Consider the following 13,498-nt stretch of genomic DNA (forward strand, 5'->3'; position numbering starts at 1 on the left):
TAGTGTTGTGTCTTTCTCCAAATATAACCTTGCTCCGAAACCTAGACACAACACACTGAAGTGTGTTGCTTCAGTGACACACTCAAGAGTAGGGCTTTTTATGTAATGGTCTACCAGGTCTCTGGTTGGGCAGGGCTGTATTGCTTAGAAAAAATAAACTTGAGCAGGGTTCTGCTGCTTTGGGAAGTTGTTGAGCAGGGTTCCGCAACTCCGGGAACCATTGTTGGGTTCTATGGTAAGCAGACTACAACATTCCATTCTCCCTGATCCAGTTTGAAGCAGTAGTTCCCGCTCTGTAAGACTATGGACGTGGCACAGTGATGATGAGAGCTACCTAATCTGAACCCCAGCAGTCACCCCCAGAGTACCGCTACAGTCTATCAGTCTTGTGTGTGTGTGAATTTGTTTCAGGGTACTGCAGCACTGTGTGTGGAGGAACCCATCCTGTCCATTTAGATTAGAGACAACTGCTGACTACTGAATCTCTCGCGCTCTCTCTCTCTCTCTCTCTCTCACTCACTCACTCACTCACTCTCTCTCTAAATGGCCTCACTCGGAATTAAGATTTTAACACTTTAGATTAGTCTTAAATAAGTGCCTCGTCTGATGTCAGATGGGAAGTGAAAGCAAAAATTAAGTACAAAAAAGTAAAAAAGGACACTCAGTCTGTTTAGCTATGAAAAGACAACATTTTTTAATAGCGCCATTCTTTTAACATCATTCTTATAAAGTAATTCAGTAATAATAACACACTCTTTGTGAACAGAATATTAACAAGTTGAAGCAGAATACGTACATGGTACAGCTGTGGAACATCTTATTGAGAGGAGAGCACATGACCAAATCCATCACTCCATCTCATTTATTTAGAGTCCAAACCGATTATTGAGTTCATCTTCGAGTTGAAGGATAATTACAATTATCGATTTAATTCCTTGTGTAGTGTTTTGGGGTCTAATGGTAAATCATAAACTATGGTTATAAAAGTGTTGTTTTTAACTTGGGTGTGCAGGTTGGTTAGGATGGTGACTCACTGAGTGCTGGCATTGCACTACTCAAGACATTATGGAAAAATATACAACATTCTAAAGTCCCAATATCCACAATGCCTTTCACAGACGCCTATGTAAAGCCCCCCAGGACACACTGTGCTGCTTCAAACTACAAACTACCATCTAACCAAATTGGTATGCGTGCATGATTGATTATGCTTATCTAAGTTGCTGTCTTAATGAGTCCAATGCACATAAGGAGGCCTTTTGAGGAGTACTCCTTTGGTGGTCTTTGTGTAGTCCCCCCACCACACACACACGCGCATACACACACACACGCGCGCGCACGCACACACGCGCGCACACACACACACACACACACACATACACACACGCCTCTCCTGTCCTTACTGCTGCTTGGGCGTGGCAAAGTCCCAGGCGGTATCCTGAGCACATTTGCACATGGCGCGTACCAGGCGGGTGAAGCCCATGTCCTTGGGTTTCTCCAGCCCGCGCATCAGCCTCTGTTTCATAATAGCTATGAACTCCTTATTACTCAGCTCTCCATTCCCTGAGAGAGAGAGAGAAAGAAATACAATAGAGAGATGAGAAAAATTTAGTGACCATCAGTCAACAGAAGATAGAAACTGCTCCACACAAGAGAACAATGAAGAAAAAAAGTCCTACCCACCATCACAGTCGAACAGAGCAAACACCACATCACACACATGGTCCGACAGCTCTACCTTCGCCACTGTGCGAGCCACCTGCTTCATAGTGGCTAGAGAGACGACAGAGGGGGCGGGGGGGAAAGAAAGACCATTACTGCAGAAGAGTAATAAAGGTGCAGACACAGATCCCCATGAACATGAGCCTGTTCATAAACTGCCCATTTGGAGGACATAGTGTGAGAGTCCTGCTTCCCTGGATCAATAGCAGACGGAGCTCACGCTCACCAGGGAGACTATCAGATAGATAGAGGAGAGGAGAGGAGGGGAGAAGTCTCCATCTGAGATTGTGACTGAGAAAGGGAGCATGGGGGAGAGAGAGAGAGAGAGAGAGAGAGAGAGAGAGAGGTGAGATGCCGCCTACCAGACACAGCCACAGGGTCAAAAAGAGGAAAAATAAAGAGATGACATTGTGATAAAAAGCTCTTTGGTCTCCATGAAGACCATTGATCTTCAAAGGAGGAGGCAGACGAAGAAGACAGAGAGAAATAGATTGAGTATGAGACATGAGAAGGAGAATGATAGTGTTTTTCTGAGTTTGAGTGAAAGACATAAAGCGAGAAAGGGAAGGAGGGAGAGAAAGGAGGGAAGAGAGAGGAGACTAGTGATCCCCCTGGCCTTCCCCAACTGTGAGGAACAGTGTGAAGGCAGGGATAGTCCTGCTCTATAGTTACAGACATATATAAGGCAGGAAATCTTCAGCCACAGGCCAGACTGCTCCTTTTCACCCGCTTCACTGATGTGCTCTGACTGCCTTATTACTGCGAAGCAAACGTGCTGCTGAAATGATGTCCTGATAAGAACCAAGCCGACACGTGGGGCTCTCGACAGCAGCTGTGAGATCAGTGAAACAGAACTAATAGACCTGCTGACAGAACACGTCTGTAATCCTATTGAAAGCCCACCACAATCAATGAGGGGAGATTGCCTCATAAAAAAACAGAGTGCTATCAAGACAGATTCTGCTACTTGTTATTCTGTTACTAGCTTTTGCAGTTGTTGGCGAATGAGGGATTCACACACATGTTGAAGAAAGCGTGGGCATTTTGGTGTGTTCTTTAAAGACATTTTGTCTTGAATCTGATTAAATCGATCAGAAACTGAACTAAGTGAGTGCTGGCCTCTCTGATTCTTACATAAAAGGGTTCAGACTGAATTCCAGAGATGTGGTGAGGGTGCACATTGGAGGTGTTCTCCTACAATGCTGTGGTTGGCTGTGTCACCATGGCACAGTAGCCTGCTTTGGTCAGTGGGGGCGGTGTGTGTGTAACATCAAGGTGCTCAGGCACACATCAGCTCCAGGCTAGAAGCGCAGAGGGAATAACATAGCAAATAAATAAATAAACGCATGGATGGAACAGAGGAGAGCCGAGCCAGGAGCAAAGCATGGGAACTGGCTGGCTGAGTGTTAAACAGGCTGTCTGCAGAACACAGGGAACGAGGGAGATGGAGAGATGGAAAAAGCAGAGATAAGGGGGAGAAGAGGGGGGGGGGGATTAGAATTAGAGAGTGCAAGGGGATGAAAGGTCATTGGAGTACCTTTATCGATGGAGGCTCCAGCCATGTGGTAGAAACTTAGAGCTGTGTCCACGTCATTCACATTCTTCAGAAACGTGAAGAAATTCTCCACCTCTTCAAAGGTGATGCCCTACACAGACAAGAAACATCACATATCGGGCGTGGAGGAGAAAAGAGAAGGGGGAAGGAGGGTAACAGACAAATGTGCAGCATAGTATTCATACATTCATTCATACTTCAGAGCACTTGAATACTGAGAAAATTAGACAAACGTCATCATGACAGACGAGCACTGATCACACATCTCCAGTCAGGAAGCAGCTCAACAGTGTGACAGAGTGTGTGTTACAAAGATAACAGGGGGTGGGTGGAACTCTCTCACACACATGGATGAACGTTAAGATACAGCTGACGCGGTAACTGTCCGTCTCTGTCAATGTTGATGAGCTAATATGCACAGTTGGGAGAGCAGCTGGCCTTGTTCGCTGAATAATACACCCACTTCATTTACCTTGCAGGTATGGCAGAAAGATAATTCCAGAGAGAGATACAGAGGGAGGGAGCTAGGGAGGGAGGGTTGAGCATTAGAGCAGGCCAATCCCCTAGGAGACTCTCACTGTAGGACACAGGCCAGACTCTCACTGCAGGACACAGGCCAGACTCTCACTGCAGGACACAGGCCAGACACACACTGTAGGACACAGGCCAGACTCACACTGTAGGACACAGGCCAGACACACACTGTAGGACACAGGCCAGACTCACACTGTAGGACACAGGCCAGACTCTCACTGTAGGACACAGGCCAGACTCTCACTGTAGGACACAGGCCAGACTCTCACTGTAGGACACAGGCCAGACTCAACCCCTGGAGGGATGGAGGATCCGTTCGCCTTTTCTCTTCTTTTTTTCTGCTAATCGCTGCATGTTCACCTTAACATAACTCTGGCTGACATCTCTGCAACGCTTATGCAAATGCTTGCCATCTCAAAAAAGCTAGCAATTGTACTGCAGGGATATGCATAGGTGTACAGCTAATTGACTGATTAGACTCATTAAAATCAGTGGAAACGGCTAGGACAGGAAACTAGTGCTTACTATGCTAACCACTGGGAGTGGAGAATGACATAGTAGTCATGATTCCTGTCACTTCTCTCTCTCTTTCCTCTACTGCCTCCTTCCCTCCATCTGTCCCACAAGCACTGCTGCCTGTCTACTATAGGGCAGCCATGTATCTGACAGGGAGAGAGACAGAGAGATAGAGAGACAGAGAGAGAGAGATAGAGACAGAGAGAGAGATAAAGAGAGAGACAGAGAGAGATAGAGAGAGAGAGATAGAGAGAGAGACAGAGAGAGAGAGACAGAGAGAGAGAGAAAAAGAGAGAGAAAGTGAGAGAAACAGGTGAGAGGCTATGAAGAGAGGGACAGAGTGAGGGAGATAAGCTCTCTCAGGACTTATTGAGTAGCTCAGAGTAAGTCAAAGAAAGCCCCTATAGAGCAGTGGGTGCTCTGTATGCAGCTGACGTTACACAGAGAGAGTTTGTGAGAGAGAGATGGACAGGCAGATGGAGGAGGGCTCTGACTGTGCCGTCCTCTTACAGTGATGTATTACCTTTCATTCTGTCACGCACGCACGCATGCACGCACGCACGCACGTATGCACGCACACGTACCTGGGCATCCTTGAACATCTTCTTCAAACCCTTCTGCATCTGTTTGAGTTTACGGGACTGGACCCCACTATACGCTAGCAGCATGCCCCCAAACTGCCTCTCTGAAATCCTCCCATCCACAGGGTCATTCCTCTCAAACTGGAGGGAGAGAGATGAAGAGATAGAGAGAAATTAAGAGAGGGGAAAGACTTCAGGATGAATCATGGTTGGAGCTGGTGTGGTGACATTACTTCTGCCTGTGAATTTGGATCATGTTCCACTAGTCATGTCCCTGTGTCAGGTCAATAAGGCCAGGTTAAATTTAAGACTAGTTGACCACCGGGCCTTGCCTCTCACTAGCTCTGCCAGGAATATACACACAGAGCTCTCAAAATGCAAATTTCATCCTCCTTTCTGACACTCAGTTCATGACTAAGCACAAACAAGCCCATGTCTACACACCAATGCAGACCATCTCATTCACGGTGCAGGGGTATTCCCCATGTCCCTTTCCCCATCATCATTTCTACATTTAGAAGCTTCCCATTGAATTTGCTCTGACGAGGTTTAAATTTCACAGTAGCTGCTAGACTCTGCTAGAAAGTGTACAGTATTTACCAGTTAAAGGGGACAGAGAGGGAGAGAGGGAGGGAAAGATAGATAGAGGGTTTTTCCTGCCAAGAAAAAGGGAAATTAACCCAGGGAGAGCTGCTGCCTCAGCACAAGAGAGAGAGAGAGAGAGAGAGAGAGAGAGACAGAGAGAGAGAGAAAGCGAGAAAATAAAGTGATGGCCAGAAGGAGAGTGATAAGGCCTGTTAAAACACAGTGCTGTCACAGTACTGCAGTAACTCTTCAATGTTATAATTTCAGTCATTGCAATACCAGAATGTTGAAAGATCATTAAGAGGTGTTGGATACCGACTGTGTTACTTTGCTAGAGCTCCAGAAACATAACAAAAACATCATTATTAACAGCAGGCTATGAACTGAGCTATCTTTGTGATGTTTAGAAGACTATAATGTTGCTGCGGAGGCAGAAAAGAGTAGAGATAGACCCAAGATATGGATGAAGGGGCAGAGCTCAGCTCAGATGCCCAACTGTCAGAGCCCTAAGGGAGTGACATTCACTGACACTGACACCAAGTCATCCTCTCTCTGCCTTCAATCTCTAACTTCTCTACTCCTCTCCCTCCTCTCCATGTCATCATCTTATCTCATCTCATCTCTCTCCCTCCCTCCCCTCCCTCTGTCCCTCACCTCTAGTTTGAGCACGTCGTGCTGCAGTTTCCTCTGGAACTCCAGGAAGCTGCCAATGGTGAGCTTCCCCTTCAGGTCTGCACCAAAGAAGTAAGTGGTGAGGGCAGAGCTGCAGCCGCCAGTCTTCAGGGTGTTACCCGTGGTGGAACGGTCACGGTGTCGCATGCCCATACTGGTCTGAGAACGAATTATACTCTGGACCTAAGGGGGGGGGGGGGGGGGGGGGGGGGGGGGGTAATAACATTGAACTGTTAAATCCATTAGCAGTGATTCTATTGCAGAAATGTAAGGAAACGTTGAAAATAATGAAATAAAATAATAATAACATAAAAATAATGAAATAAAACTCAATTATTAATTTAACTATACAAAATGACACATGAACCAGGCAAAAAACTGAATCGAACTGTTCTAAGAGAACATGGGGTAACTTGATGGCGTGTAAGGCCAGAGCAATTATTTCACTGCTTGCCATTTCCAAATTGCCTAAAATCTGGTCTTTCAGAAAATGAGGTCTGACTTTAAACATGTCTGGGTAGGGGATAAAAAGAGCAGCTGTCATACCGTATATTTCAAACCCCATCAGATCATACAGTGTGTGGATAATTATATGGGGCGCAATATGAGACCACTTATCTTTGTCCTTTAAGAGTCTTTTTTGCTCACCAGTGCAGGGGACAGCCTTATTCTGTGTGTGTCTGTCTATAATGGGTAACTGTAATGTAATCTAGGTGTAGGGTTCTGTTCTATTGGTTCAGTTGACCGTGTGCTGACCTGCTCAAACTCCTCCAGGTCCACCTCTCCGTCTCCATTCAGATCAAACATCTTAAAGGCAATCTCAAAGTTCCTCTGGGGAGCTGGACGGACAAACACAGACACAGACACAAACACAGACACAAACACAGACACAAACACAGACACACAAACAGGAATCAATGCGTCAGAGCAACCCAACATGTGTGGTCAACACTGGATCAACCTAAAACAGCAGGTCAGGAGTTCACTATTGACTCACAGATGGATACTATTTGTTGAGAGTTGGAGGTTCTATATGTGCAACAATGGAGGCTAATGGAGGCTAAATATTGGAAGATGGGCACATTGTAATGCATGGAATGGAATGAGGGATGGTATTAAACACACATGTATGATACTATTCCTCATTCTGTTCCATGCATTACAATGAGCCCATCCTCCGATTTCTACCTCCACCGATATGCAATTATACTGGTAAATCTGAAGGCTATGGAAGCATCCTTGACCTTTGGTCTCACAATCAATATCTTTGAAATTCCATAGTGTATATACAGTCATATTGATCTTGACAATATAAGAAGGTGTATATTTTGATGTAGTGAGGGTATGTGGAAGGTATATGTCATCACGTCCTGTAGAAGTAGGACAACTCATATAGAACTGCGTTACAGATGTATTCATAGGTTCAGTGTGGTTCAGTGTGGTTCAGTGTGGGGTAACTTTTATTAACTTTTATTTTATCAGTCTGTCCCTCTGATGTCTGCCTGTCTGAATGTGCTAGGGCCAGTGTGAGGCCCCCTCAGTACTGACGATAGAGAGTGTTAAATGGACTGAGACTGGGCATGAAGCTGTCGGCTTTTGAATGACTTTATAAAATAGAAAAAACTGAAGTGACTTTGTCCACATGGGGGGATAAAACTTTTTACAGCCTCAAACGCCTGAGTCAAGCTTTGGATAAAAGTTTACTGGCCACTCAAAGAGATGGAGCCCCTAGAGTATGGTTAGTGAAAAGTGTAATTGTCTATCTGTGCCTGACGTGTACTGCTCAAATGCACCAATGGCTAGAGGGCAGATACAGATACAAATGGTTGATGCCAAGCCGGCTGTTAAAGACTGATTTCAAATGTGTCTATATGTGGGACTAATGATGGTACATAGAGACCTATACTTACTAGAGAGCACAGTGGTGAGGAAGATGTAGTCAGAGAAGGAGATGAGACCACATTCCCCTAGTGTGTAGAATATACTGTCCTCATCTGCAAACTTCTCCCGCTCCTGGGAAATCTTCTGTTCATCCAGAATAGACAGAGAGAAGGAATGGAGAGAAGGAGAAGGAGGTGGAGAGAGTGTCACTACTCATGGCCCATGTCACAGAGAGAACCTCCCAGCTACACAGCAGCCCATGGTATCCATAGAGCACAGCAGTCTCTCAGACTGGGAGGCTCCTCAGTGTGTGTGAGGCCTGAGGGAAAGGTTCATTCATTGAATCCTCCTCTCACACACACACACACACACACACACACACACACACACACACACACGTGAACAGGAGAAACACCAAAGTAACATAGTCATGCAAGTGCTGCATACACATGAAGCCATACAGGCAGGGGAGGGGGGCAGTGAGGAATAAATATTAATCAGTGTACCCAATACATTATGAATGGTGATCCTACATATAATGTTAATATACAGACACACAACATCAAGGAACACTGTGTCTGTCTCTCACTCTCACTTTCACTCACTTTACAAACAATGTCCGAATACACAACATAAGGTCTTCACGACATATATTCACAACATATCTTGAACACGCACACTAACTCACAGAGGAAAAGTAATAGAAAATGTTATTGGTTAACACGTATCTTCAGCACTATATTACAGAGTGATTTATAGCATGCACACTACACAGTGATACACAGATCAGTGTCTCACTAGAATGTTCTACCAAACACAGAAAGACACAGAGCATGCCTGGGGGTTTGGGCTGAGCTGAGCCCAAGAGGAGTTACCTCCGTCTGTAAGAGTTCCATTCAGAAGAGAGGGGGAGGAAAGAGAAGGGGTTAAAACACAGCCTGACCTCTAGTCTTCACCCCACACACACGCACGCACGCACGCACACGTGCATACACACACACACACACACACAAATATCCTGTCCTAAACACATAAATTCACTCTATAATCAAGTGTAGACATATTCATCCATAAACATATATACAAAACATGATCCTTTCCTAAAACAGACACAGACTGGTAAGGGCATCTAACATAAAAATGAACACTATCCCCAATAAGCATTAATCTTGACATACAGCATACATCATAGGTGTAAATATAGAAAATTTGGTTTCGACCATAACATTAATTATTTATGGTCTCTGCATTTATAAGGGGAGGAGTGGTGGCTGAGAGGGGGGTGGGTAGAGAGAGAGAGAGAGAGTTATTTTTGGACCATTGCTCTGACTGAAATGGAGAGAGAATCCAAGGTGGGGAGAGGAGGGCAAGAGGAAAGCCAGCTGGTGCAGCAGGAGTTGATGTGAGAGTGAAAGAAGGTGTCTGTGTGTGTGTGTGTGTGTAGGTGAGAGTAAAATTGGGGTAGAGTGTGTACACATAGGGGTATTGACTCTTGAGCATGGGGTGAGGGGGAACAGAACAGCCGTCTGGGCCTGAGGCAGAGCCCGTCCCTCATATCACCTTCTCATTCACTCTCACTCACTCACCTCACACACACACACACAGATCTAACCACACTGGGCCTCATTATGAGTATCAGAGTGGGCGCAGCAGACTGTACATTACACTATACTGTACAGTAAGTCAAGGACAAACATATCTCAAAAGTGTAAATTATATTTAACGTGAACAACTTTTCAAAACAAATGAAATATTAGAGACTTTACTAAATGGTCTTTGAGCTACTTGTCTACTGAAAGATACCGGACACACACATCAACGCACACACCCAGGCATACACACACCCAGGCATACACACAGCTAGAGCAGAGTGTGTAAGCAGGCTGTCCATGCATGGGGAAGGTGAGAGTGATAGTCCTCAGACTGCCCTGTCTCAGTCTGCTCATCCCAGCTGCATCTGCCCCAGTCTGAGCTGCAGAGCTGTCTCTTTAAGAGTATACGGCGCAGTGACTGATGGACTGATCGGAGGAGACACGTGGCCCACTAACACTCTCCCTCACTCTCCCTCACTCTCCCTCACACACACATATTCATCTGCACAGGCTGCACTCTTTCTCCAACATGAAAAAACCGTACATCATTAGACATTCTGCACACAGACATAAATTGTGTGTTAATGGCATGCTGTGCCGGTGGTCTCCTTCAGGCATTGCAGTCTGTGTGGCTGTGGGGCGCTGTAAGAACAGAGCTTACCCTCCCTTCATCCCTCCATTGATCTCCCTTTCTCATGATATGATGTGCTGTAAGACTGCATCCCCGGTGGAAGCTCTGCTGGGTCCTGGTTCACCGAGGCAAACGCATCGTATCACACAGCTGACCCTGATGAGCATCCAGACAGGAGCCACAGGCTGCCCTCTCTGCTACAAACAGACTCTTTCCTGAATATCTGCACAATTTCTCTGTTTTTGAGTCAGCTGCCTAGAGGACACTATGCTTATGAGACATGTTGCTAAAATAAGATCTGAATCATCTCATTAGGTTGTTACTAACCCTTTCCCTATATGCTCTGATCTTCAAATGAGTAAATCCTAATTGCCGCAGTGCTGAAGTTAATTAAGTAGTGTTGCCTCCCCTGTGTTTATGTGTGTACATGCATATGCCTGGGTGTATCAGTCACGCTATGCCCGGCCCTAAGGTCTATGTCCAGATGATGGGCTGCACACTGCACAGTGTGATTACTCCTCTGGGAGCTCAGGCAGACGGCAGAGCAGTCAGACGGCCTTCCCTCCCCACCCTGCGTGCTGTCTCACACTCTGTGGGTTAAGGGTCCAGTCAGGCACATCTCCCCAACGCACCAACACACGTGTGAGATCAGCCCTGAGGAGACCCCACTAGCCAAAACTTCAAGAGTCAATTTATAGTATCTGAGCACAGCCAGCAGCTTGCATGCAGAAAGCCTAGTCCAACTCTTTATTCAGTACACATCACTGGCTAAGAAACACTTTCTATACACACCATCTCAAAGACAAATGAAGTGCTCTTTTTGTGGGGGGAAAACACATGGACATAAGAAGTCCATTACAGTGGGGATGGCAGGATCAGAAGCCAACAGACCATCTCTGGGGCTCTCTGAAACAATCCCATCAATTTCATGAGGTGGTGAGCTCCAAACAAACCACCAAGACAGTCTCCCAGACACCAGAGGGAGCCACTTCCATCAATGTTTTCTTCATCAAGGATTCACTTAGCTGTTGTATCCTTTCCTCATGATAGATTGTTCCCAGAATAAACAAACATGTCACATCATATTCGGTAGCTACACTGACTAGAATGCTCAGACATAAAAAAAATATCATCAAAGGTCTTGAAACCATTGAATCACAGCTGTCCAAGCCACACCGTACATGAGAACCTTTGTTTGTTTATGATCCCGAGAGCACAATGTCTTTTACAATGTGAGTATGTGGACTTTACACAGACAGAATGGCATAATAAAACTAGCATACACAACTCCCATCCATTAAAGGCGTTCTCTGTATTTTGTGCACACAATGAATTTCTGTGTATTCCACAATGAAAATGTGTGTGTCTGTCAAGCCTGGCGTTTGACTGCAGTAGTAGATTTTACAGCCTCATTAATGATTATCAGCTTGCCTTTCCAACACTGCAGCTGCATGAGCCCAGATAACAGAGAGAGAGGGAGGAGGAGGAAGAGAGTGATAGAGATTTAGGTGGAGTGAAGAAGTGAAGTAGGGTGTGGGAGGTAAATTCAACACAGCCACACATGCTTCAGCTGGATCTCAGAATGTGTCAGTGTCTGCGTGGGAGTGTGTGTCTGGTGTATGTGTGTGTGTGTGTGTGTGTGTGTGTGTGTGTGCCCATGCCATAACCTCTATTGTTGAGCCCCCCAAAAAACATGCTATTTCTCAGCCACAATTTATAACAATGACCTTGCTCCAACTGTGTCTTTCATACAGGTCAAGCACTAGTACAGAGTATGTTATTCAGTTCCTGTCAGGTAGAGATATGTTTCAGGATGAGATCAGTTCTCTGTCCCCCTGTGCATTCTGAGAGATGATTTTATTTGTCTGAGCTGGGCCTCCTGCCTCTGAAGATGAAAAGGGTAGGCTGTGGGGAAAGGTAGTGAGAGAGAGAATACAGTCAGGTGGGAGGGGGTAGAGACATCTCCAGTACACAATACATGCATGTGTGAGGCAGGGAGACTCTCCTGGGCTCTAGCTGTCTGGGCAGGAACAGAACAGCAGATTCCATTATGACACAGTGAAATGGATCAGTGCAGTTATAGCCCCTTGTGCTGCCTTGTGTGATGCGGCAGCACTGGGATTACAGTCACTTTGGCGGGCGACATGAATGATTTTAGCTTGGGGGGCGTGGGGGGAGGGGGAGAGGGAGAAGGGGGAGAGGAGAGGAGAAGAGAGAGAGAGAGAGAGAGAGAGAGAGAGAGAGAGGGAGAGCTCACAGTGACCTGATTGGGATTGTGGGGAGCCCCAGAAAGAGGCAGCCAGTGGCTGATGTCTCTGATGTTAGTGACCAATAGTACATCAGAGATCTACTACCAGCACAGTGACACAACACTCACAACCTCTCTGACAAAAAGCCATACACCCAAAACACAAACAAGACTAGACTACTTCCACTAGACCTCGGACAGTCCACATACCTCCACATACAGAATCACTCAGACTCAAACCACTGACAGTAGCAAGTTGACACTTTCTTTAAAGTAGAAGTGGTAAATCATCTTTGCCCATATCTCACCTGTATTATAAATCAATGTTATATGTCTGCATGGTATTAATGACAGGGCAGAATGGTGACTATGGGTTGTCCTACTCCTAGGGGGAGTGAGGTACTAGCTTTTCACCTCCATCCTCATGGGTAATTCCAGAGCAGGTGTGCTGCTCATAACTTCTCAATATTCAGAGCTTCTTCAGATTAATGAATCTTTGTGAGCAACATTCAATAAACAATTATGGTAATTACGGTGTGGCAGCTGTCCATGAGGAGAGCTGCACCAAATTAGCTAGCCAGGTGTGCAGCCACCCACCCTGTGGGGTCTGGGAAAGGGATGTGTGTGTGTGTGTGTGTGTGTGTGTGTGTGTGTGTGTGTGTGTGTGTGTGTGTGTGCGCGTGAGAGAGAAAGAGCTAGTGTGACCAGCATAGAGAAAAGGGTAGGAAGGTACAAACGGCTGTCCTGGGAAAGTTCCTGCTGAAACTGAAAAAAGTCAATGTGACAACGATTTGTGCAACAAGGTAAAAGGCTTGCAGCGGCCCCTTCAGCATTCCTTGTGAGTGACAGGCTTCCCCTTTAGATCAACACGGATCACATGACACAGAGTAGATGCCGTGGCTTCACAGAGCAAGAATTCGGTTCCGATTTGAGGGAAGGGGTTTCAATTTGGACACACAAATTCAAAACAGCTGTTGATAT

The 13,498-nt window shown here is 45.8% G+C and overlaps 1 protein-coding gene across 1 annotated transcript in view; it reads right to left on the reverse strand.

Annotated features, from left to right (window-relative positions):
• Nucleotides 1-675: 675 nt before the first annotated feature.
• The window catches only part of micu1 (mitochondrial calcium uptake 1), a 41,605-nt gene continuing 28,782 nt past the window's right edge, over nt 676-13,498 (reverse strand). The window contains exons 6-12 of the mRNA XM_083695848.1: nt 8,076-8,190; nt 6,922-7,004; nt 6,148-6,348; nt 4,912-5,049; nt 3,260-3,368; nt 1,684-1,773; nt 676-1,563 (exon numbers count right to left, since the gene is read on the reverse strand). Coding sequence (XP_083551974.1) covers nt 1,400-1,563; nt 1,684-1,773; nt 3,260-3,368; nt 4,912-5,049; nt 6,148-6,348; nt 6,922-7,004; nt 8,076-8,190 — 900 coding nt within the window. The 3' untranslated portion in view covers nt 676-1,399. The remainder of the gene's footprint in view (nt 1,564-1,683; nt 1,774-3,259; nt 3,369-4,911; nt 5,050-6,147; nt 6,349-6,921; nt 7,005-8,075; nt 8,191-13,498) is intronic.

This window comes from Argentina silus, assembly GCF_951799395.1.
Source record: "Argentina silus genome assembly, chromosome: X".
Taxonomy (NCBI): Eukaryota; Metazoa; Chordata; class Actinopteri; order Argentiniformes; family Argentinidae; genus Argentina; species Argentina silus.